The sequence below is a fragment of the Maylandia zebra genome, linkage group LG18, assembly GCF_041146795.1.
Source record: "Maylandia zebra isolate NMK-2024a linkage group LG18, Mzebra_GT3a, whole genome shotgun sequence".
Classification (NCBI taxonomy): domain Eukaryota; kingdom Metazoa; phylum Chordata; class Actinopteri; order Cichliformes; family Cichlidae; genus Maylandia; species Maylandia zebra.
Genome location: NC_135184.1, coordinates 13,361,149 through 13,387,662, shown reverse-complemented (window position 1 = coordinate 13,387,662; position 26,514 = coordinate 13,361,149). Strand labels below are relative to the sequence as shown.

Genomic DNA, 26,514 nt, shown 5'->3' with positions numbered 1-26,514 from the left:
TCGTGGAAGAGACATAAAGTGAGTAAAAGACATCCTAAATGCATTTAGAGTTTATTTAGAACTACAAATTAAATTTCTATTAGCAATTATTGTTTTTTTTTAATGTCACAATTCCAACCCTGCGTCGTCATAAATAAGTCTCCAATAACACCAGAAAAAGTCACCAGATTTGTCGCTAGTCGCTTTTTAGAAAAAAAGTCGCTAAGTTGGTAACACTGGGGGGGGGTCTCACCTTCGCGCTGTATCGCTGCATGCGTGCGCAGCGTACTACTTGGAACAGGTATATGAAAGCGGCATTAACGAACAATATTAGTCAGATGTTCTACAATGACTGAAAGGCACAGACAGTTATTTTTGCAGGTTTTTCGACTGTAATTTTAAATCAGAATTTACTTGACAGGTTAGGCACAAAATTTGGGATTTAGTCTGCATTTGGTCTTATTCAATGTCAGGGACAAAAGCATTAGTTTATTGTGTGTGTGTTTGTCTGTTTTTCCAATAACCTGTCCAATCTGTACCCCACTGTCATCCAATGCTAACATTCACACCTACTGTCAGTTTAGAATCACCAGTTAACCTAACTTCATGCATGCCTTTGGGTTGTGGGAGGAAACCTCTCAGACACATGCGAACACCACACAGAAAGCCCTGACTTTACACCCATGAACTACTTGCAAGAGGCAAGAGGTACTAAGTACTAATCACCAACACCATGCTGTTTCATATGTAGATCAAATCTGTTAGTCCAAAGTGTGCCTGAGAAAAAACAAATTACACGGTAACGCTAACACAAATTTTGCTTTTGAAAACTAGAAAGATAGCAACTAAACATACTAAATACACATTAATTGTTTATTGCCAAGTTTAATGTTTATTCAATACCAACAGGCAGTACATTTATGTATTTCAAGACTACAAGCAATGAACAGCTACTAGTGGATCTAAGCACCACATGTAATAATTATATACATTCAATCACAGGGATAAAGAAAAACAAATTGTTATGGGGAAATGTTTTTATGCTTCGCTTCATAATAATAGTGTTCATATTTTACACTGTGCAGCCCAGCTTCTAAACAGTAAACTGTAAGCCATATAAGCCATATGATAAGACCACATGAGATTAACACACAAAGCTGAGTTTTGCAGAATTTGACTCACAAACAACACCCACACACGAACATGAAAAACAGGAACTGCTATGCTTGTTAAATAAAGGAAACGCCTGCGACTCGGTGTGAGTCTCTCTGTTGAGCTCTCACCCGTGCACGTTAAAAATCTCTCCAAGTGTCTAAGTGTTGTTTCTTCACCTGAGTGTTTGATAATTGTTGATATCCTTGACACAAATCAAATAATAATCCTATTCATACAGACATCCTAGAGCTTAAATTGGTCTGTAATGAGGTTGCCACCTCCACTGAAACTCACATTTAGTGACTTACTGTTAAATAATTGCATGTATTTACTGCATATAGTAAACAACCAAATAATAAATCATCAAAGTGTAATGCATCAGTTTGGAACACAGTAAAGTTTATATCCTAATAGACCCTACCTAAAATCACAAAGTTAAAACTGGTTCAGGGTTTTCTGCATTCTCTATTAGTTTATTGGTGTCAAGCACATCAGGTTGCGATCGTTCACCATTGAAGTACAGTGGATTTTCAAATGTGGGGAAGGGACCAGGAGACTTCTTGTAGAGGAAAAATGCAATGACTACCAGTGTGGAAGTGATCGTAATCACCAGTACAACTACCACAGTAGTGTGGACACGAGTTTGATGAGCTTGATCTCCATTAGATCCTGCAGGTTTAAGCAAGTAAGTTCAGATTTTAAAACATGATTTAAATTTTCACAAATTTTCACTAAATTTTTCACATTATTAGTAGTAGTATTGTTATATAATTAAACAACACAGAGCCATAAGACAGAACTTACCATCTTTTGATCCTGAAGTTTGAGGCATCACTAGTGGCAAAAAAACAAAGGAAAAGAAAGAAAGAAATGGTAAAAATGCAAACATATAGGTTTATTAGCTCTCTCTTTCCTGTAAACCATAAAACTTTAGCATTAATGTAAAGTAAGATGTAAGATATCCAATGGTAGATGGCATCTGTGTGGTGTACTAACAAGCTGCTTAGTAACACATGTAATGAGTATTATTAATTATAAATTATTATAGTTGTGCATTTGTTAACATTTTCCTTCAATAAATAATTGGATATAATTACTTCACATTGACACAATTATTTTACCTTTGGCTGTTTTACAGATATATGGTCTGTCGTGCCATCTGCGACCCGAGTTCCAAGTCCCATCTGAGGTTTGGATTGCTCCAAAATCAGAATCCGGCTCATCTGGAGCCCAGTTAGTGAAGTCCAAAATAGTTCTATCCAACCAAAGCCATGTCCCTAGAGACAAACAGAAATGTATTCCTTTTTTCACTTTGCTAACTTACCAATACCCCACTGAATGTGGCTACACAGTTGCTGACAAGAAAGACATGATAAATAGTACTGATTTAGTGGTGATTTGAGGTTATAGTTTGTTTCTTCAATTAAGTCAATAAATTGTTAATATGGTTTCATTAAATAGTTTTTCTATAAACACTAAAAGATTACACTTATTGTGGCCATACCTTTATGAGTTTTAAACAGACCAATCCAGAAAGAGTTGTGTCTGTCTTTGAAATTTGTCACAAAGCCTTTGATGAATTCTTGCTCGGAGGGATCTTCAATGCTAGCCAACACTCCACCTTAAAAACAAAAATCGACTGGTTGTGACAATGTTGAAAACACATATTAGGCTTAATCTTAACACCACATATTTACTGTATAGTGATTCTAAAATTATTCAGCATGTATCTTACCATGCCTTACACAGCTGCTAGCTGCATCTGCCCATTCAATTTCATCTTGGATAAACAAATAACAATAACCCCTATACGGCAGCCATGTGTAGCTCTGTTGGTACTCTAGATCTGTATCTTCAGGACAATTTCCAGGAAATATTGTAGACTCAGTTGGTGCCACTTCTGTGAAGAATAGAAGCAATAATGCTCAATGAATCACAAAATGTTTTACTGTGACTTGGTGAAACGGTTATCTCCTGGGATCAAAATGTTCTGCGATGTCTGTTACTGTAAATTAATGTAAATAATAAAAGAAGAACACTTGAGCTGACCAACAGCCAGCTAAGGAAAAAAGGCCCTCTGAAATAGCTCTTATTTAATGGACAGTAATGGGTCTCAAACACTCACAGGCCATCAAAGTTCTGTTCTCGTTACTCTCACATGATCAGAACACAGAGCACTGAAAATCCTGCCTCTTACTTTTAACTACATCCTTCTAAAGACATTAATAAGCAGAGATTGCTTGACATTGGCCAGTTACCTAGCAGTTGCCAATTTAGTGATATCTAATATAGACGTTAAGACGTATAATCAAGATGCCAAAGATGTAGGAAAAATCATTAACTTGTTAAAACATACCTGTAGACTGCATACAGGCACTTTTTATGGTCACATTGCAGAAAGCGGTCCTCCATTTTCCATCCACATCTACATACACACAAGGTTTGTCCCTGCTTGGTTCAAATTCAGCCCAGCCGGCATTGTTCAGATGCCAACCATCAATATATTTAAAATAACCTCCAGTCTGAAAATAAACATGGATCAGATGTTGTCAAATCAATAGTTTTGTGGGGGATGTTTTCTGTCTGTCATACCTTATTAAAACTGCTTCTGCCAATATGTGTTATACAGATTACAAATTTTGATTTTATTAAGAAGTCAGCAATCTTGGGTCATATGCCATTTGTCATGATTTTCCAAAATAAGTCATTTAATAACTTTATCACATCTTATTTCATACATAACCAAGAACCCTGTATAACTCTTATTTTCAGGTGTCCTGTATGTTTAATCATTTTATAGTACTTTTTATAGTTTTTATAGTAATTTTGGATAGTTGCAGCCTTGTACCTGCTGTTTGTTAAGTCCAATCCAAAGAGGACTATTGAGTTTTATAGCCAGTAGCTCAACATATGCCTGTGTCCAGTCATTTCGCAGGCTGGCCAAGTTGGCTTTCTCAGCGTTACAACGTTTCTGGGCATCATCCCAGGTCAGATTTTGAGTATTAATCTTGATGCTGTCATTTCCCAGAGTCTCATAGATATTATAATCTATGGTTTCAGGTGGTGCTTTAATGTTTGGATCTGTTAAGAGCAAAAATAAAATTAGACATGAGATTAATTCACATTTTTTGCACCACTGCAAACATTATAACTGTCAACAGGACTTTTTATTTATTTTGTTGTGCATTATTTGCAAATTTGTTCCCCATAGCAGGCCAAACACATTGATATGAGTGAACTACCACTGGAATGCAGTTGTACAACAACAATTTAACTTCTTAACATCCACCAGATCTCCAACGACCTCATTATGGGTTAGAGCTGGGTTTACATCAACCTCTCTATAACATTTTCACCTGTTTGCTCAAATGTAAATATAATAATAGAATTAAGGCTTATGTTTGAAATGAAGCTCTTTTTGAATTTGGATCAAATGCTACTTAACACTACCCCTAAATGGTGAGACTGCAGGAGAACAAAATATTTTATGAACTATGTTTAGCCTCTGAAAATGTCTACTCCAAAGAGATGAACTCACCAAGATTCTGTTGACATATATATCCATTGGTGTCATTGCAAGACCTTGTTGTCCATTTACCAATCCCAAAAACAGGATTTCCATTCATTACAACACATTCATCCTGGGTAAGAATGGTAAGTGAACATGATTTTAAAATCTATTTTTTTAAAATGCGCAATTAATTAAGATTACTTGTTGCATACAAACAGTGGTGACATGCTTAAATTAATATGGAAAATCATTACCTCATTCCATCTTTTATAAAAGCTGCCAGGATGACGATGAAGTCTCTGCAATCAAAATGATCATTATTAATATTTCATTAACATTTCTATTCCTGGGAGAAGAAAAACTTTTGGTTGGAGTTTGACATTGACCTCTGACCAAGCCCAGCATCACTGGACACATCTCTAACCACACCTACCTGTCAAATCACAACGCATAGCTCAAACTATGTTTACCTCATTCCATCTCGGATACACCATCCCAAAAGGTTGTTCACGTCTCTGAAATCAAAATTTGCTAGTGTAAATATTTCTTTAAAATGTCAGTGAAAACTCAAAAGCTGGTCAAAGCTTGACACTAAATTCTGTGTAGTTCAATTAAATCATAGCATCACTGAATATATATCTGTAACTCGACAAGAAATGCGCATTGGCGACTGCTGCTGTGATTTGGTGCTATATAAATGAAATTTAATTTAATTTAATTGAAAATGTGAAATCATGATACAAAAGCAAGCTGTAAAATGACAATACAGCTACTGATAGTTGTACAAAGGATTAGCTTCACATTACACCTGTATGAGATTGAATGAACTCACAGAATAGCCCCAGTTGGTGTATTGCCTTTTTTTCCCATCGGTCCAGAAAAATCCCTCTTGGCTTATAGCATTCAAACCAATCCACAGGTCTGTAGATGCTGTATGAACCATTCTGGTGATCAAAAATGCTGAAAATTGAAGATACAGACACAAGATATTAAATGTAGGTTTCTGGTTTCTTTTCCATTTTTGGTAAAGTATTCACATCTTCATAAGCTGTATGATATGTTTAACTCTTTCCTCCATAATGACCTCCCCTGTGCCCTTAATGAGGAGTTTTGAAACCTTAATATACACCAATAAAAATGTGGTTTGACAACCATTTGAATGGGCTTTAGGTTTTTCCAAACTTAGCCCTAGAAATATGTAGCGCTAAGTACAGACAGAGATCAACCACACTAACTTCAGAAGCACACCCAGTAATTTTGTTCTGGAAGCAGACCTAAAATATAACAGAAACCATTGAGTCCAGAAAAGAGAAACGAGGGATACACCTAGTAGGTATTTAAGGGGGAAAGAGTTAAAGTTTAAATCCAAATCTGAATAAAACACAATTAGAACTAACCTTGCACACTTCTTGTAGGTATAGAGACTAAATTGCCTCCCACCTCAGTGCATTTTGACCGTGCATATTCCCAGGTGATCTGCCTTTCGTTAAAGATGTTGTAACACTGCAGAAAAGAAATGTAATTATTATTATGATAAGACTTAGGTGAAACATTTCACCACTGAAACCTGTGTATTTTAGATGATCTCATTTATAATTAGTACTGAATGAAGTACACAGATGGAGGGGTCAAAATTTGCTGACTTTTTTTAATGCCACTCCACATTCGACAAACTTCTTTCTGCTTCCTTCATTCTCCTTCATTCGTGTTTTATTTAGTTATTTATTACATTTTAAAGAATCAACTTGACATTTGAAGCCAAATAAAGGCTCAATGTAAAATTTGATGGTGGGCCTCTGCTGTAATGTTGTCATTTTAAAAACTTCTCTGAAATAAAGGTTTAAAAGTCTGACCTTTGTGCCAAATTTCATCCATCTTTTTGGGCAGCCACCTGTTGGAGCAACTGTTGGGGCTGCAGTGGTGTTGGTTGGCAACATCCTTCCTCGCTTGCAAATAAATGAAAGCTCTCTTCCACAATTAGAAGTCCTCCAGAAGCCTATAAGATCAACAAAGAATTCATTAGGAACATTATCCTAATCCATTAATCAATTATTTTAATCCAGACATCGTGTCTAGATTTGATCATTTTTCAATTCAAGCGTTCAGCGCATTTTTACTCACCCATGTGATAAGACATAAAAACACAGTTTTGATCAAAGCCACTAGTGCTGGGTTGATCTTCATCCCATCTTCGAAATGACACTGGAGTACCATCCATCCACCTTAATGTAGAGAATTATGGTTAAATTTTTAATTGTATCATATGAAAATATTCATCATTTGATGTTAGACTTTTTTGTATTATGGTGTCACTATTTCTATTCCATAATAAATAAACAAACATGTGACCACATGGATTTAGTTCACTGATGGCTAAAAAAGAAAAATCTTCTTTAGATCAAATGACAGGTCTTTTGAACTGATATCTGAAACTTAACCAGTAAAAAAAAGGAAATGTGCCTCATTACAAATCTAATAGGAAATGCACTTCTTATCAATGATCATGAGTTGGCCTAAAAGCTCCCTTTTCCCCTTATGGCATTAATGATTACTCACCAAGCTGACCCATCAAGATCCACAGACAAACCTATATAATAACGCCCATAGCTTCTGGATATCTGTAGACACACACATAAATATGCACAATTATCTCTAGTGTGTGTCACATTCTAATGTTTTCAGCCTGCTCTAATGTATTAATAAAACAAAACAAAAAAGTACAAATTAAATACATAGATATTTACCTGTTTCCATAAGAAAACATTTTCCTCTTTACTGGTTATAGATACTAGGTCACTGTGCCTCTGCTGACAGAAGTGACGAGCATCTTCCATGGGCATTGACATTCTGTTAATATAATACTGATTCCCTCTCCGCTCCAGCCAACCATCCGAAGTGGTATTGAATTCTGTAAAAGTTTAGAAATACATTGATAGACTTGTCAGTGTTCTACCGTATCTTTTGGTCAGATCCGTTTGTCCAAGGAGACCCAACCTTAAAAAAGAGCAACTAAAACACCTGGTGGCCACATCAGACTTTTGAAGAGGGCTGAAGGTACACAATGAATAAAAAGGTATAAAATGTAAAATCTATCCCATTGATATTCAGATCATCCCAAATATTTTTCAACTAAAATTTATTTTTATTCATTAATTTCTTCAGTGATGTCATTATCAGAGGTGGAGCAAGTAAAGTACAAGCATTCTTTACCCAAGTAGAAGTACAGATATATTTGTTTAATTAAAAAAAGTACTAATTCAATACTAATTCAAGTTCATTACACACTCACTCAATTCTACCACCTATTTTTTATGCAAAGGTAACTGAACCTTGTCCTGTATTAATGTCATTCTAAAATAATATTATTATTACATGAGAACACAAATGTTATTCCAATCTAAATCTAAACCTAATGAATGAACTTTGCTTAAATCTTTTATGTAGGACACAAGTAGTTAAAAAACATTTTTTAAAATAACCATTTTCAGTTGTCCACATCGTAGAGCGTGACTTTGCCTCCACACCGCCACCAAATAATTTTTAATGTGTTCTCCAGTAGATTTTCTTAATGTGCAGGGTTTGATCACTTCATCACTTTGTGGATTTACAAAATTCAACATGATGTATGCAGATGTTTCACAGCTATACTAACAGTATACTGTATATTGTCCTTATACTAGACCTTTAAAGATGGTAAAAAGGTGGATGCTTAATCTAAGCATCACATGCTTAAATGCAAATTAATATACTACATTTACATAACACTGATCATGAGCACCACAATATGAAAATGGATAGAAATTATCAAAACACATCATATACAAATCCAATATGTAAAAATGCTGATGATTACATGCAATCAGTTTATGAGGTGTCACTAAGCAGTCCTTATCTTTAAATATAACCTCTCTTTTTCCTCCTTAGTTTTTTTCTATATTGGTCTCATGCTCTATAAAAAATACTGTTTATAATTTATAGTATAAGTTTGTTTATTTGAAAGGTAACAATGAAAATGATTTATCAGACTGCTTTGGGAAATTGCAAGTTTGAGCTACAATGCAAAACCACCAAAAAGGATGAAGCTGTACTCGGGCAAATCCGCAATCCAAGTTTTGTAGTGCATATGTGTTATTCACCCAGGTTATGTTCAAGGTTAATTCATGTGAACTTACCCACCACAGTATTATTCGAAGGTAGTTTTGGAGTCACTCCTGCAAGAACACAGACAGAAGTCCATTTTATTCAAAGGAAAGGAAAGCAACAGTAAACATGTGGTGGCACTCTGTAGTCTACACTGCGGTATACTGTAATGCAGTCATTATTTTTAGTCCGAAATGTGTTTCAACAATAGTGACAATTTCTCCAATCATATACACTGAAATCATGGCAAGAAGAGATTACATAATATTGTGAATATTAACAATAATCTCTTCACCCCTGAAGACAGAAAAGAACATGCATATGAAAGTTAGTTAAAAAATGTTCCAGCAGTGAGACTGGTCAGCATTCAGTCAACTATACCTGCACGGATCTGACACAACCAGTCATTGTAACTGTCACAGTTCAAATCATTCCAGGAACCTTCTTCATCCCAGTTATGTATCACAAACTCAGCACAAGATTCTGCATTGTTGAAATTGTTTGGTTCTCCTTCCTGCCAGTGCTGGAAATCTAGCTGTTAACAATAAGAAACAACAATATTATGTTGAGTTATTGTAAATATTTTATTAAAATAACATTTAATGATTTAATGACCAAAAACAAAAGAACAACAAGAACAGAATGCCATTAACTTACTGGGCTTCCATCAGTCCAGGCATAACCAGTGGTTGTTTCAGGAATGTGAAGTCCAATCCAGGCTTTTCCACCTCTGCTGTACAAAAAAGGAAACGACACTCTCACTGTCTTCTAAAGTACTAAAACAAACATTTTAGCTACATTTGCAGTTAGCTGATGGTGTCAGTCTCATCAGAGAAGCTAAAACATGTCCATATGTTTTCACCCTACAGGCAAGATGTGGTACTTCAGGTGATGAAAGTCGAAAATATGGTGCATCTGAATTTGCTACTGCATAGAACAGCAGTCCCCAACCCCCGGGCCTCGGACCGGTACCGGTCCGTGAGAGTTGAGGCTCAGGTGTGAAATGTATGGTTTTCAGCGTTATTTTGTTATCGTTTTTATCGTTAACTCAGTTTTCCTGGGTCTTTTCACGTGTGTTATGAATAAATCTTCTTTTTTTCGGTACCGGTACTAGTTGTATTTTGTTGTATTTGCCGGTCCGTGAAAATATTGTCGGGCATAAACCGGTCCGTAGTGCAAAAATGGTTGGGGACCGCTGGCATAGAACACAGGTCAGATAAGTAGGTGTGAAATGTACTACTATATGAATGCTTTTTTTCAGTAGGTTAAAACACCAACATGGTGTGTTGTGTGAATGTGAAACATATTTGCCAGCATGCTGAATATTTTTAAACAGGATTATTTCACATAGATGATCATTGTCTAGAGTTTGATCTTATGTTAGGATAAACTAATGGTTGTATGATTTAGACTGGAAAATAATTGACAGAAGATATTATAAACAGTAGTTGTTATTGTAGACTAAGTCATACTGTACCTGAACAGTCGTAGCTCAGCAGAACTGTGGATGCTAAGCAGATCTCCTCCAATGGCCCTGCAGTAATCCCTGGCCTCAAACCAAGTCTTTTCTTCTGAGCGAGGACCTGTAAAAAACTTCAAACGCAAGACAACAACTCTGTAAATTTCTCAACCGCAGATAGTTCATGCAATTGAAGGTAATTGAATTTAATTTAATTTTGTGAGCACAACACTGAATGGAGTCCTGAGGAATAAGGAGAAATAGAATGCAAAACACGAAGAACAAGTCCCTATCGTGATGAATGAAGAGATTCTTAAAACTGACAGGTTGCTAGTGTATCATAGGACTAACACACAGAGACCCAGTTACACTCACATTCACACTTATAGCATATTTTGGCTGACATCGCATTGCTGTAAAGTGCCAGTGCTAAATACTCCACAATAGACAAAGTTTCTTTGAGTTCACTCAAGGCTGACCGAAGGTTGTACCTTAGCGCACATAGCTTTCGTTCCCACTCGAGTCCAACCCTCTGGACATTTAGGAGGAGCTACAGTTGGTGGTGGAGCAGTTGGAACCATCCCCTCTGCCATGTACTTGCAGATATATTTTTCTTTGTTGGTGCAGGGAAGCAGGTCCCAAAGTCCAGCCAAAACCCCAGTTGTCATGGCAACACAACCCTGCTGGTAACCTTGGGGCATTGAGGAAAGCAATAGTCATGTGCAACTTATTGGGCTGCAGTTTATTCCTGATATTTAAGTACAGAAATTCAGATGCATCCATACCTGGCATTTGGCTATTCCAGTGAGTGAACCTTACTGTGGGTGAGTTGGTCCACTCAAAAACATCAATATTCTTTTGATTTGAGAGCCCTATCCAGAAGTGTTTCTCTGGTCTCAACCCCACCAAGCTGACAAGGAAGGCATTATCCACCCTGCAAAAATGTATACAATTCATGGATTTCTTGTCATTTTTAATATACCGTGCAGCACATGCATCTGCATGCATGTTTGTGGATTTCCCAAAGAAGTCGTTATGTGATTTATAACAAAGATGAACTGGTTGTTTTCTTACCCATTTGAAACATCAGCTAAGTATGAGTTTGAACTCTTGCAGTCTTCACTAGCTTGACTGAAAGTCTTTGTCTCAGTGCCTACAAAGTAGCAGTAGGAGCCATGTTTTTTCCATCCCTATAGGAGAGTAAATACATCACAACTGAGGAGTACATTAAAATTTCATTTATCTATTTTTAATCTGTTTTTTTAGAATGTACTACTGATTTCACAAAGTGAAATTTGAACCTTAATCATGCTTTGTTATTACTCACGGCTTTACATCCGATGTCTATATCTGGTTCATTTCCAGTGCTTTCAGTGGAACTTTGCTTCATACAGATAAAGCCATGTTGCTCATCACATGACCGATCTGCCCAGTTCCCGTTCTGCAAGAACAAAAGCATTGTAAACACTTGCAGATTTGTGGGCTGGATTGCTGAATCAATAAAATTCAAATATTTAAAGCACTGTAATTACAGTTACTCCAAGGTTCTTTGGTATATTTCTCAGAATGCTAAGCACTCAAAGTGCTTATATTTGCAGTAAAACACTATCACATCCAAAAAGCCTGTAACTTGCCCAAAACCTTTAAATCATGAAAGGTTTTAAAGTTTAGATATTTCGTAAGAATGACACATGGCTATAGAAGTAAATGCATTGCCTTCTAATTCTAAAGGAGTCTTGTCGTGTTTTCTCTCACAGTGAATCTACTTTACCAGTCTACCACACCTAAGATACTGATTTCATAACATTCAACTTTGTAAACCAGTGTGGAAACTATGAAGAAAAATGTCAGAAGAAAATATTCTGCAGCTCACAACTAAGTTAAAACGGTAGAAAAATATGTAAAATATCAGTATTGTAAAACATGTACTCTAGAAACAGCACAAAAAATACAGTTTAATATTTCTTGCAAAACTTTTTCTTGAAGATCAATACATCAAGGGTAGTGGATTATGCTTCCTCCATGCATGATTTGTCTAGCTAAACACATATAGATGAATAAATATGCACAAGGTCTTACCTCTCCCCTGATGAGAACACAGTCATCTCCATCAGTGGAGAGTCCTGGTTTTCCATATTCCCAGCTGGTGAAGGACACATGAGACTGGTCACTCCAATCAAACAGTCCCTCTGTCCTAATGTCATTCAGTCCAATCCAAAGCTCATCAGTGGATGCTACAGAAAAATAATGGACCAAATATCAGCCAGAAGCTCAAATTTCCCCATTGCACTGAAAATTACTTGTACAGTTCATAGACTGGTAAAGAGCGACAGGCATTGTCTAAATCGTACTTTAACATATGAAAAAATCAACAGCTCACACATGCGTGGAAATATTTGACATAGACTCGCAGCAAGCTAGAGCTGAATGAATGACATGATCTCTATTGTCACTCCTAAATGTACAGTCATGCTGCCAGTTATTATGTGTAAAGTGTGCATGTCATTCTCATCTGTTAAGGCTTTCTTAATAATTAGTCTTTTATACAAAATTCAGTATTTTTTTATTATTTGCCAGAGTAAAAACAATTATGATATAGGGATGAATACAGCACTCTCTCAGTGATATTACGAAGTGAAACTGTTATTCATATATTGTTATTCATATATCACTGGCTGTTTATGTATTAGTAAACATTTTGGTTTTAATTAAAGACAAACTTGAATAAACTCAGTAGGTGTAAATAGAAACTGGATTAGGTGGAATACACATTTTGATTAGGTTTAGGTGAGATAGACAGTTTAGTTAGAGTTTAAAAAAACACGATTTAAATTAAATGCAAATAAAGATGTTGTGACCTAGCCTGTGTACTTTTTTTAAACCACAAAATATCCCTAAAGTTTACCATATCCTGCCACAACAATAAAGAGTTTAATGATGCTATTAGTGAATTACAAACTGGAAACTGATGTGTTCAACCTCAGCACATGTGCACCTTGTCAAATGTATGAAATATATTTGCTGTTGGGAATCTGTTTTATATTAACATTATTTCTTGGAGATATGATTGCCACATACCGTATCCAAGCTGAGAGATCACAAAGCTTTGATCCTCCACATTTCGGACGGTCGCTAAGTCGCCGCCTTCTGCACGACAAGCTTTCTGAGCGCCAGACCATGTTTGAGCATTACGCTGAAGATGAAAACAGTGGCCATTGTAGGGAATCCAAGGTGTTGAGCAAAATCCTTGTTCAACTGATGATGAAAAGAACAAATATATAAGAACTTCACTTCTGATGTCCCCCAAGAAACTACTGCAATCTAGAGAAATATTCAAATCGCGGTAAAACAGAATCGAATTTTTTTATATACTTTGTGGAGGTGCTGGTGGGACCCCATCTTTGTAGCAGATGTAGCCCATTTTCTTGGTACAGGATGAACTTTGCCAAGAGTGCTCTCCAGCAGTGTCAAGAATTGCACAGTTGTGTCCTGGATTAGGAAGTGGATTCCCTAAATCAAGATAATAATGATGATGGTTAACACTCACACATTACCCAATCATGCACAATAAGAATTTTAGGAGTACTTTAAATCTTTGAGTAATTTGTAACAATATTGGTAGTATTTAGCATTTAGAAAAACTAACAAAAGACGGATAGAAAATGAAAATACTGTATTAGTTGTTAAAAAGATAAAAATGTGTAATAATTAGCCGAAACTTGGAGACATGAATGAATATTTAGTTGTTGGTTTTTTTAGGTTTAGACTGTTGTACTTCTTACGTACATGAATTCTTGAAAAACCTTTTACCCTAAGAGTCTAGTTGTCACAGGAGTTAGGCTAACAGATTATATTTGCTTAACACTGTAATTTTCTGAAACTTTTCAGTTAATTTCCAGATCGCTCAGATGTTTTGAGGATTATTGCTGAAAGTAACTTCGTCCTTGCAGGGAGGACTTACCAGAATCCCATCGCAGATAACGGAAAGGTTTGCCATCAGTCCACTGCCAACCATGTTCTGGGTCCAAAACTAACCCAATCCAAAGTTTTTTTCTCCCTGCTCCCAATAATGCTGTGTGTTCAAGTGTTTACGAGACAGCGGGACGAAAAAAGAAAAGCACTTATTTTTCTTTCCTGAATTAAAATATCAGCTTTACAAAAGTCAGTTGGTAGGAATAACACAGATAAATACTAAAATATAGTGCAGGTTCATGCAACATCAAAAGTATTTGTAATCCAAAATCTTGATTATTTCATTTAAAATTCAAAAGGCTGCATCTGTTTGAGCTCTGGCAAATATCCACCAGGTGGCACCTCACCTGAGATCAAAGCTTGCTCACTGGGCTCCACAATACTGACCAAGGAGGCAGCCTGCTGTTTACAGCTGGTATCAGCTTGTCCCCAAGTCAGAGATGACTGTATGTTCAGCTGGTAATATGCTCCTGTTATGAGATTTTTTCTCCAGTGATCTGTGGCTGTATTTTGACAGAAAAAAAAATAATAATTCAAATAATTCTTATATTTTCACTCCAGTGATGTTGAAATTTGACAAACTCACAAGTGGTTGGGCAGTATCCCCACTGTTCACGTTCAAATTTTGTTTCAACTGCACACCATGGTCGCTTTGTTGAGGAGTCAAATGTAGTGCAGTCTCCATACCACCGGTCTTTGTAAAGGAAGGGAAACATGCAGATCTTTCCAAATGCATTTCCCTCAATGGTAAATAACTCTGGAGGTGAAAAGAAAAGGCTTCAGGTTGGGTCAAGTGGCTATAGACAAATGCACACTTACACATAAAAGCATATGTTTTATACTATACCTCTGTATGTTCTTGTACAAGCACCGCTTGAGGTCCCTGTAATTGTGAACTGGTTATTTGGTCCTGTTGTTTTTGAGAGAGCAATTGTTTCATCAGCTTTCATCTCAATGAATAAATTATTATTTTTGAGGGCAAGCAGAGTTCCATTCCTGCATTCCCACTTTTGCAGGTCGCTCTTGTCATCACAGTCATACAGGCTCACTTCACTTCCTATACTTTTGCCCTGAGCTCCCAGGCATTTTTTAGTTGTGGTAACATAAAGCCGGTCATCAGTCGTCCAGCGTAGGTCAAGGCAGCGGCTAACCCTTTTCAGCAAACAAAAACCAGTGGCTTTGTTCATGAGTGAAAACGGGGAATCTGCAAAGGGGAAAGTTAAAAAAAAAGATCAGCCTGTTGCACAAAGTTTATTCCAGTATGGATTCAAACAAGCCTTTAATGAAAGCCGTGTTTGAATCAATAAACATCCTAATATATAAATATATTTCCCAAACAATTGTGGGGTTTCTCAAGGCTTGGTCATGACAAATCGTTAAATCAAATGTTTGAGCTTATACTGTACCATTTGTTGTTGAGCATTGGCATGTTGTGATGAAGAGGCCAAAGACTGCTAGAGATATTCTTGGGAGCATCATTCCTCCAATCAGTCTCAGAGCAGCAGACAATGTCCATGCATTGCAAGCAGAGGACTTATGTGCCTGAACATGAAAAGGAGGCAACCTTAATATCTCTGACATGACTTTGTTTCCCCCCCTTCATTGAGAAAGTCTCATGTTTCACATTGGCACATTTCAACATTTTGCTACTGGTACGTGGGTGGACAGGAAGGAAGGAAGGGCAACATACACAAAAGCACACAAACACACACTCTTTCTGTTAGACTCCAGACACGGCAAAAAGCTGTCCCATTCACTTCCCCTCCATAGGAAGAACGAAATGTGTAAGACAATTTGCTAAACATGTTTCATGAATCAGCATTAGTGATCCAGAGAAACAGTAATTCACAAGCTTTGATGCAGTACATATGGATTTATAGTGTTGCCTTTGACATCTTCCTTATGATTAAGTAAGGGTCAGAATCACAAAGTTCCTCACAGTACTACAGTACCATAATACTGTAACAATGTTATCAGGATAAAGGCATTCAGCAATATTCTACACAGCCCAAGATTGTCTACTATCACACTCAGTGATATATTTGTTACGAATTAAGAATATTGCTCTGAAGAGGCAAAGGCAGGAAATGTGCTTCTATTTATTTGTACACATATATTAAATTCATAATGAATTTTCTGTGTAGAGTTTGCATGTTCACTGCAAGGCTGCGTGGAGTCTCTCCAGGTTATCTGGCTTTTAAGCCAACAAGTAACGTACCCAATGGCATGTTAGCTTATCTTGTGATTCTAAATTGGCTGTAGGTGCAAATGTGTGCAAGTGAATGGTTACCCTGTGTCTCACCCAATGAAGCTGAGGTGACTGATGCTACCAATGCTATAATTCATGATGTTATGACAGATCCGGGGGGGGGGGGGGCTGTGTGCATCCTGAGAGTAGTAACATAATGTCCTGCTTTACGGAGTAGGCATTCAGATGTTTTTCTTTTTGTTTGGTTTGTTGTGTTTTGTTTCCAGTTCTTCCTTAATATCTATCACTGCATTTTGTATTTTCACTTCCCCTTTGGTTATTCTCCTTTTTGTGGTGGCACATTGTGCTGAAGTATGAACCTTTGTTACCACGATGATGTTTTTATGATGCCTGGATGAAGCTGCTACACTAATAAAGCTCGAGCTTTTGTTAAGCAAAAAATAAAATTATACTTTTTTCAACATATTTAGAAACAAAACTATTATTGTAGGGTAAATCAAAAGAAATACCTTCAAGAATATAAACACAAATGCTTTGCAACAAGGTGCAAACTATTGTTTACACAAAAAGCCCAGATTAGACACAAAAATATCTAAAATAGAGTGCACAGTTCTGAAAAAAAAGTCTTTGGAGAAATGAAAGTAAGATAAATTTGGATGATGGGAAAAGAAAAATGCAAAGAAAGAGAAAAACATTAACGATCCGAAAAATTATCCGACAAACATGGTGAAGGCAGTGTTATGGTATCAGCATGTTTGGCTACCAGTGGGACTGGGTCACTGGTGTTTATTGATGATATTAATGCTATTGATGATAGAAGCATCCGGATGAACTCTCTACTCAGATTTAGCCAAATCCTGGAAAACTGATCGGACAGAGCTTCACAAATGGATAAAGTAAAGCTGTTGGTTATTTAAGATGTTCTTAAATAACCAAGTCAGTCAGCTGATCTAAACCCAACAGAGCATGCTTCTCACAAGCAAGCAGCAACTAATGGTGGCTGCTTTAAAGGCCTGGCAGAGCATTATTAGGGAATAATTACATGTGATGTACAAGGGTAAAAGGTGTGTTATTTCAATTGCTATCCAAGTATAAAAAACAATCCTTATATCCTTATATTAGTTTGTCCAGATTTTCCTGGAGCCGACCCAGTTAGAAGGTCAGATCAGACCCAACAGGCTTGACCATTACATCTTTTAAACAGGAAGTTTACTTCACAAAAAAAGTGAGAGGTCTCCACTTTTGTATATTTATATCAATTTTAATAACAACGAGACACATTAGTAAGACCAAAAGAAAAAAAACACTTAAATGCTTGACCATAAACCATGTTCTCAAGCCATTAAATGCTTTTATAATCTACAAAATATAAGTTAGCCATGCATTACGAGTTATGATTTACAAGCAAATGATAGAAATGCAGTGTCGCTCATTGAGCACACCCTGGACTTTGGTGTTTGATAAGGTTTCACAGTCTCAGCTCAGCTGTGGTAATAAAAGCTGATGTCCAGTATTTCAGGTACAAACTGAAATACTGGACTTACACTGTAACCTGGTTATGATGTTGAGATGTTTCTCTTTATTTGGACTCCTCACGTTTCTCTTGTCATCTTTGTTTAGATGTGAAACAAATATTTGCTCTGCTTTCAGGTATGTTTCTCTAATCTGAAATTGCTTGCAATATATTTTTTGTACATCCTGAGGAAATAAGGGGTATAACAGTGAGGGAGAGCACTCATGACTTGTGTAACCTCTGACAAATTGTGCAATGTTTGCTGTAGACGCTTTAAAATGTATGAATAAGAGTAATATAAATAAATATGCACCAATAAACATGTCTCCTTGATATCTTCTTGTAATGAAACTGTCTTCACAGTACTGTTAGTCATCATCTCGTCTCGTCCTGATGAGGAATTTAACAGTAATTCTGGTGAATGTGTTCCTGCTGGCCTCAACTGTGATTTCAAAGAATTGTGGCGACGGCTCTGATGAAGAATTTTGTGGTATGTGGTCATTCTACACAAGTTAAGCTGAAGCTTAAATTTATATTTTAGTGTCAGCTATTTAAAATTTACCAGACATTACTGGAGAAATTGTGATGTCCTTGTCTCATGCACACGGCCAGTTTAACATGTGTTGAGTAACTCGTGCATCTGTTAAGATTTTTAACTCTTTGACTACATCATGATCATTATTTTGTACCTGTTGCAGTCTGTGAGAAATGTAAACACAATTAAAGCACAAATAAACAAATATAAGCGATCATGTGTTCTACTTACTGTTCTACTTTGAAGTGACTATTTTTCTTTTTACATGAGTAAATTTGTTCATTAATTTACAAACACTGGTCGTGAGATGCTATGTAAAAGCTTGATATCAGAACTTTTTCTTTGCACTTTTAGTTTGTAGCTTTCAATGATAAATCCATAATTTGATATATCATCTAAAAGGCTCATGCGACTTTGAGGATCACTCCTGTGGTTGGAAAGATGTTAGTCAGACCTCTTATTCCTGGAGAAGGCAGATGGCAAACATTACCTTAATACCTGGACAGGACCATACCACAGGAAGTGCATGGGGTGATTAGTATAACTTCCTGTCATATTGTTGATGGCACATTTTAAAGTGGATGCAAAAACTACTGAGATCCATTTTTCATTTGATTATGAGATTTAGCCTGTTAACACTGGATTTTTTTTTCTGATTGCCACAGGTCATGTAATGCATATAGATGGTAAGGAAGGAGGTGGGGTTTTTTCAGATGCTAATTTGGAATATTCTGTTGACCAGGGAGCTGCTCTGGGATGCCAGATTAGGTACTAAAAATTTATCATTAATATATGAGTCCCACAGCTGAGTTCCTGATTGATAGTGCATATCAGTATGCCCCATGCCAGCAGTTATCTGTTTTTATGTAATCTGTCTGTTAATATGTTTCAGGTTTTGGTACCATATTTATGATCAAGAATCATCATCGCTCCCATCAAGATCAGCTCTTACAGTAAAAGTGATCAGAGACCACACTGAAACAGATTTACTGACGATTTCTGGTGAAACAGATGGTTGGGAGAATGCCACAGCGCTAATTGGGAATCAGCCAGGAGGATACAAGGTTAGCAAAGCATCCTGTAGACTTTAACCAATACACAGAAAGTAACAGCAAACATTTAATTAAGGTTAATATCTTTTTAGTTCCTCCCTCATATTATATTGATCTTTATCTGATCTTTAACTGTTTCATGTTCTTCTGGAACACCTCTGCATCTGGGGCAACAATAAAGCATTTTTTTCACTAAAAATGCAACACCATAGCACTCAGAATGATGAAGATGCTTTTGTAAATTAAAATACACATCATAATTTCAGGTGAACTTAAGCAAACAGGCCAACCAGGTAAAATCCGGATGCTTTCCATTAATCAAAGCAACAAATGTATCAAAATTTAGATGTACATGAATGTCAGTGACCTAAAGTGTTATTAAAAAAAGAGATTACAGTAATACTAATTTTATGGCTGTTTGTTCTGACGTATCGACCAAAGTAGTTGTCATTGTTAAAAAATATGCCTTTAATTCTTTTAATTTAGTAATCTAATCTATTCTTCTCATTTTGTCATGTATGGACCCAATAGACGTCTTTTCTACTTGTAAAAAATGTCAACATCCGTCAGTTTTTTCAGCTATACTGGAACCCAGTAGATCACATCAGGGTTTCAACCGTGTTTTCATGGCAAGATGAAAGTGTCATGTTTTCAGTAATTTCCTACTGTACTTAAAAGCAGCAGTGTACAAACAGTACAGAGAGTTTAAGGAACCATTTCTTCATTTCTGACCCTCTGCAATCATAACTAAGAGATTGTGGGGGGGTGTCTTCAAAGAAATGCAGTAATCTTCTCTTATAAGGGTGAAAAAATACTTTCTAACTTTTGATTATGAATTTAATACTGACTTTTCAGAACAAATGAAGAGTAAAGGTCTTTTTCTTTTTGCAGCTACTGTTTTTATTCAGTCTTTCATTTTTGGAAAAACTGGATGTTATGTTGGATGATATCAACTTTGAATACTGTAAAGAAGGGGAAGTCCCAGCTGGAGGTATAGACAACCTTTCATGTGACTTTGAAAAGGATACCTGTGCATGGTACCATGACTACAGAGCCAGTCTCTTGTGGGAAAAGAGTAAAGGTGGATATGATCTCCCAACTGGGAATGGTGAGTAGCCTACTGAGCATTAACATATAGGTTTAATATTTTGGATCTTCCTGGGTGACATGGATTGAAATATTGTGATTAATAAATAATATTAAAGCCATCATGAAACTATATACAGTAGCAACACAGTTTAAGTAAACTATAAAACCATCCAGAGTACTATGCATGGCCTCTGATGTGTCTTTTAGGTCATGTGATCTTCTGTAGTATTAATAACGCAGTCATTATCTTAAATATCTGCTCACGTGTAAGATTTATGTATCATCTATTACAAATTGCAGTAAATTCAAGTGAGTGTATAACTTGACTTTTGCATCTCACTCATCACTTCAAAGTTTATGAGATTGCTCTGAGTGTATCTCCTGTTGTGTTTTGTTTTTCTTCTGCAGGCTACTACATGCTCATAGAAGCTAAACGAAACCTAAACATCTCATCAGCAGCCAGACTCATTAGCTTTCCTCAGCCTGCGGGTCAAGTGCTTTGTGTGAGTTTCTGGTACCACATATTTGGCAACAGCATTGGTACGTGAACCGCTGTCCCTAACTGCACTTGGAGGCAAATTTTATCTAAATGCACAGAGAGATAACAATATGTATTTTAATGAATTGAGATACATTTAATGTATTGCTGTTCTCTCATCATCAGGCTCACTCAAGTTTATTGCAAAGCATTCTGGTGAGCCAGAGACAGTTATGTGGATGAGAAGCGGCACCCAAGGAAACAAATGGCATTATGCTGATCTTACCTTCAACAGCAACAAACCAATACAGGTATAACTGATGCTTTTGTAATTGCTATAGCTTGTTTGTTTGTCTGTTGGCAAAATCTTTTTCAAGAAATACTACTGGAAAAATATTTTGTGCAACAAAATCTGATGTATACCTGTTTTCCAGTTTATTATAGAAGCTGTTACGGGAGGTGAACAAGGGAGCATAGCCATTGATGACGTAGTGGTGTTCAGTGGCAAAAATGGTTCTTGTCCACCAGAGAGAGAGTGCACCTTCCAGGGCTCCCTTTGTGGTCTGCTGCCTCACCAATCTGCAAACTTCAGCTGGGACCGGATCACCGGAGAGTCCCAACCATCCCTCTCTTCAGGCCCCAGAGTGGATCACACACTGGGGACAGATCAAGGTATGCAAATGTTTAGAATAACGATATACGGTTGATTTTCAAAACCACACATATATTAAATGTTTTGTGTTGTTGGAATAAAGCTCAGTAGATCAGTTGAAGTGATATGATTCATCCTCTGGGGAGTATGAATGAATTACATTTTATCAAGGCCAAAGTCCACTTTATTGTCAGTATTTGTTGTTTCCTTTCCAATCTTGAAGTTTAAGGCAGGAATAGAGATGCAGTGCATGTGTTGTGTTTATTGGCACATGATACGTTTTCAGTAGAAATATTTGATCTTATTTGAAAGTACCTGCAATGTTTTTTTGAGGATGACGCCTTGTCACACATGATATAGTTAGTGATTTCATAAACACGGTGCCTTTCCAAGCTAAGCAACCTGTGCACAAAGATAACTATGCATTTCCTCAAAATAAAGCAGAATGTATGATAACGCCACAAATTTTGTAGGTTATTACCTGAGCGCCCAATTGTGGAGCCATCCTGTGGGGTCCAGAGGTGCAATGACGAGCGCGGTGCTCGAGCCTACCCCTTCAAAGGGGGAATGCCTAATGTTCTGGTACTACATGGAGGGAAGTGGCGTGGGAGAGCTAAATGTGTATCTTCAAACCCCCGACAGCCATGAAGATCCCGTCCAGCTCTGGACCAGAGCAGGTGATCAGGGGAAGCACTGGAGGCATGGAAGAGTGACACTTCTCAGTCCTCATAGCACATATCAGGTATGTACACATAGACACAATGTTTTTTGTTTTTTATGTCATTTTATATATTTTCTGTAGTTTGTCTAATAATATAATATAAAATATATACTGTTTTGAGGTTTTTTCCTCTGGCACAATATTGTTACGCTTCATCTAATACTATATATATCTATAAAGATTGCCACTGTCGATTAACTGATTTTTTTAGTTATGTTTTCTCCTGTATGGCTTTTTACTTGTGCCTTGTGTTCAAACATTTTATATATTTCAAGGATAATGAAACACTTAAAAAAACACTTACTTTCATCATTTTAGCAATTATACTTTAAAGGATGTCATGTAAAAGACAGAGCTATTACACGACATTTGTGCTTTTGAATTCGAGGTGATTTTTGAGGCGATAGTTGGGGATGAACCAAGCAGAGATATAGCCATTGACGACCTCATAGTCCTGAATGATGCATGCCCTCCGACGGGTAAGTAGCCACTGTAGATTTTAGATAACAAATTAATCGTAGTGTTTATTTGTTCGATTGATTTGATTTGATTACACTGTGTGTATCCAGCTGTATAATGTGTCTGTGTATTTCTTTGAAGGTTTTTGTGACTTTGAGAGGGACTTCTGTGGTTGGGTCAACAATCCTCCCCCAGAGTTTGGAGTTGAGTGGGATTGGCTCTCTAGCAAAAGTGATGGCTTAATGATTCCACCCAGAGACCACACCACAGGATCTGCTTTAGGTAATTTACATGTCACACATGTACTTTAACTATAATGGCAGGCTCACTTCAATATTACTGTTATAGCATTTGCTCTATAAGTGAAGATATCCTTCAAATTCTTAGGCAATGTCAGAAGATGCCACTTTTTAAAAAATAAATATGTTTTTCAGGCCACTTTGCATTTTTCATGGCATCCGATTCTGATAAAGAAGAAATTGCCCAACTGGAGAGTGAATCAATGGCAGCTGTTGACCAAGCTTGTCTGGAGATGTGGCACCATGTTGGAACATGGCTATCAAGTAGTGAGTACAGTTTGTTTTTTTTTACTTTATATTAATCTTGTTTTATTAACAATCTGCAAATATGTGGTGTAAACAAGATAAGGTCTGCTTTTCTGCAGTCAAACATGAATAGTTATCAACTTTACAATAACTTAAAGACAGAAACTACCAACATTAATGTCAGTCATGCCATGTTAGTGTTAATTACACAGTGTAACAGTAATTTCATGCTAAGTCCAATGCCAGTCATGAAAAAACTCAATCCAGATCTTAGTACAGTTATCAAAATTGACATTGTAAGTGGAAAATTTATTTCAACCTGTCAAGAGATCAGTGAATCTACTGTAGTAACATGTGGATACAAAATAATAGCATCAATGTAACTACTAGCAGCTATAAATTGAAGTAGCAAAAGCATTTGTGTGAAAATTAGCATGCAGTTGAACCTTCACTTACATTCATTAAAAGACCCAAACAAAAGTCTTATCATTAGTGGTGCTTTGTGTTAGAAAATTAAATTGCTGTCGTTATTTAAACCCCTAAATAAATTGTCACATGTTGATTATTGAGGCTTGGATCCGATACAGACAAGTGAGGCAGAGCCATTTATTGAGGCTGAAGTTAAAGTCAAAAACAGCACACTGAAGTTGTTCAACCAACTCTAGAAAAAAAACTGAGAGGAAAGACTGTTTATACACATAAGGGGTGGAAATACCAAAGTAACAAGTCACAGCTGCAAATAGTCAAGACAGCAGGGGAGGGAGCAAAACCCAAAACCAGGCACAAGAGTTAACTAATTAATAAAGTATAACCAGTTAACTAATTAATAAAGTATAACCAGTAATGAATGCAGAGACAAAGAAATAACTCCTCTGTTAAGCATCTCCTCAACAGAAGGGATAGCACAGGAGAATGAAACAAAGGGAAACTAGTAAGGGAACTAATAAACTCCACAATTAAGAAACAAATAAAGGCTCCAAATACTAAAATAATAATAAAACTTTAAATAACTTATACATAAATAGTAAACATAACTAAGAACCAAACAGAGAACCTCTAATAACAAACATAGTATAAACAAAGAAATAACACTTAATTATTCTCTTGATGACCCAGAGCCTTCAGCCATTACACTGACGGTGTTTGTCAATGAGCCTGCTGGACTGCGTGCTGTGTGGAATACAAGTGGATTTTCTAATAACAATTGGATCAGAGACAGGGTGGATTATAGCGCATCAGGCCCTCACCAGGTAAGAATTGCATCATTTTGATGTTGATTTTCTCATGAAAATATTGACCAATGATAAATCAGCGCAGAGTTTTAAACTTCTATTGTTCTTTATCGCAGATTATTTTGCAAGCCAGGTGTCCCGCCTCAACAGATGACAGCTTTTCCCTGGATGACGTTCACATAATCAGGAACATGTCTTGTGATGACCTCATTCCAACCACTACACCATACCCAACCACCACCATGACCAGCGCTCCTGCCTCTGCCATGGACTGCACCTTTGAAGAAGGTAAAAGTGCAAAATTTACCAGAAATTTAGCAGAAATAGCTTCATTTGTTAATAGTATGCTACAAAATGAAATGCCATTCAAGTTCTTATGATTACTGGCATTAGAGCTTACAAATCATGGTCATGATAATGAAAATGTTAGACATAAAATTACCTTTAAGAGCTTTTTCCACAACTAAAAGCTCATAATCATTGCCATTGTGTTTTTCTTTTAATCATCAGTGACTTTGAAATATATGGACACAACTTAGCTCAATGAACAATAAAGAAATATAAATGAATTTACAATATTTGTTGGTATTATTGGTATCCCATCTCCTTCATGCCCAGTTCAAAACACCGCTAAGTATGCATTGGCTATATCCATCACTATATATGATCTATAACATATATAGTTATATAACTATATATGATCTATCTATAACATTTTAAAATATTATAGATATGAATGTGTAACCACTCCTACATGCATTTTTCTCAATTTGAGTATGTCAATTTTTTCTTTCCTGCTCATGTACTTATATCGTGTTTGAATACTCTCTTGTAAAAACAGGTCTGTGTAACTGGGTCCAGGAGGCCAATCATGATTTGAACTGGACTCTCAGTATTGGACTTCCAGTTGAGCAACCATGGGATGGACCTCAGTATGATCATACTGTTGGGAATAATGAAGGTATTCATTATTGACAGTAATATAAGCACAGAGGCAGTGCATTTATAACAGAAGTCTAGTGATACACCTTAGCTGAAAAATAATGAACAACTTTGATACCCAGTTATCCTTTGTCTTGTTTTTCTAGAGAAAGTCTTTCTTTCTTTCTTCTTCTTCTTTTTTTGGCTGTTCCTTGTAGAGGTCACAACAGTGTCTCATCTGCCTTCAACTCACCCTGTCCTTACCATCCTCACCTGTCACATCAACCTTCTGCATGTCATCCTTTACTACATCACTACTTCTCTTTCTGTTATTCTCCTGTTTAGAAGCTCCATATTCAACACCATTCGGTCACTATATCCACTATCCCTGTTCTGCAAATGTCCAAATCATGTCAGCCTTGCCTCTCTAGGTTTTTCTCCAAGCTGATCAACCTGAGCCGTCCATCTGATGTACATATTTCTAATCTCGTGTATCACTCCCAGTGAAAATCTTGGTACCTTCAACTCAGCCTCCTGTCTTCTTGTCAGGGTCACCATCTCAAACCATACATGATTACATCATACATCTCACAACCAACTTGTAAAGATTTCCTTTCTCTCTTGTTGGTATGTTTCTGTCACCTCTGACACCCATCTCCATCCACTCCACCCTGCCTATACAGTATTCTCCTGTTTTCACAACAGCCCGGCCTTTTATTCTCATCTTCATCCATTTTCCCCTCTCTATCAAGGTTTCTTTCTACTTATTAATGGATTTGGATCTAAGAATGGTGAAAAAGCAGTCATCTCTGTTCCTGTCATTACTCGTGCGTCACCAATCTGTGTTGATTTCTGGTATCACATGCTCGGGCCTTCAGTGTCAAACCTGGAT

The 26,514-nt window shown here is 36.7% G+C and overlaps 1 protein-coding gene and 1 long non-coding RNA gene across 3 annotated transcripts; one reads left to right on the top strand and one right to left on the bottom strand.

The window, feature by feature from the left end:
• Positions 1–848: 848 nt before the first annotated feature.
• On the bottom strand, positions 849–15,804 carry LOC101482372 (macrophage mannose receptor 1). Of its 2 annotated transcripts, none has more exons than XM_012916852.3 (32): positions 15,623–15,804; positions 15,064–15,420; positions 14,803–14,973; positions 14,564–14,719; positions 14,206–14,316; positions 13,617–13,754; positions 13,323–13,499; positions 12,324–12,478; positions 11,572–11,685; positions 11,319–11,434; positions 11,030–11,178; positions 10,736–10,935; positions 10,263–10,378; positions 9,443–9,518; positions 9,167–9,320; positions 8,818–8,856; positions 7,390–7,553; positions 7,202–7,263; positions 6,767–6,867; positions 6,499–6,641; positions 6,043–6,148; positions 5,478–5,605; positions 5,116–5,160; positions 4,900–4,944; positions 4,673–4,775; positions 3,983–4,215; positions 3,491–3,656; positions 2,870–3,034; positions 2,639–2,755; positions 2,256–2,411; positions 1,939–1,968; positions 849–1,803 (listed from the first exon to the last, which is right to left on the bottom strand). In XM_012916852.3, the coding sequence occupies exons 1-32, from the start codon at positions 15,795–15,797 to the stop codon at positions 1,562–1,564; spliced, it is 4,410 nt and encodes a 1,469-aa protein (XP_012772306.2). In that variant the 5' UTR covers positions 15,798–15,804; the 3' UTR covers positions 849–1,561. The 2 variants fall into 2 exon arrangements, with proteins under 2 accessions (XP_012772306.2, XP_012772307.2); XM_012916853.3 differs by having other exon boundaries at positions 9,443–9,515; positions 15,623–15,784.
• A 6,505-nt stretch (positions 15,805–22,309) lies between these two features.
• Positions 22,310–23,124, top strand: LOC143413552 (uncharacterized). The gene is made up of 3 exons (XR_013094151.1): positions 22,310–22,486; positions 22,854–22,944; positions 23,066–23,124. It is a non-coding gene; the product is annotated as an uncharacterized LOC143413552 (long non-coding RNA).
• The last annotated feature ends 3,390 nt before the right edge of the window (positions 23,125–26,514 follow it).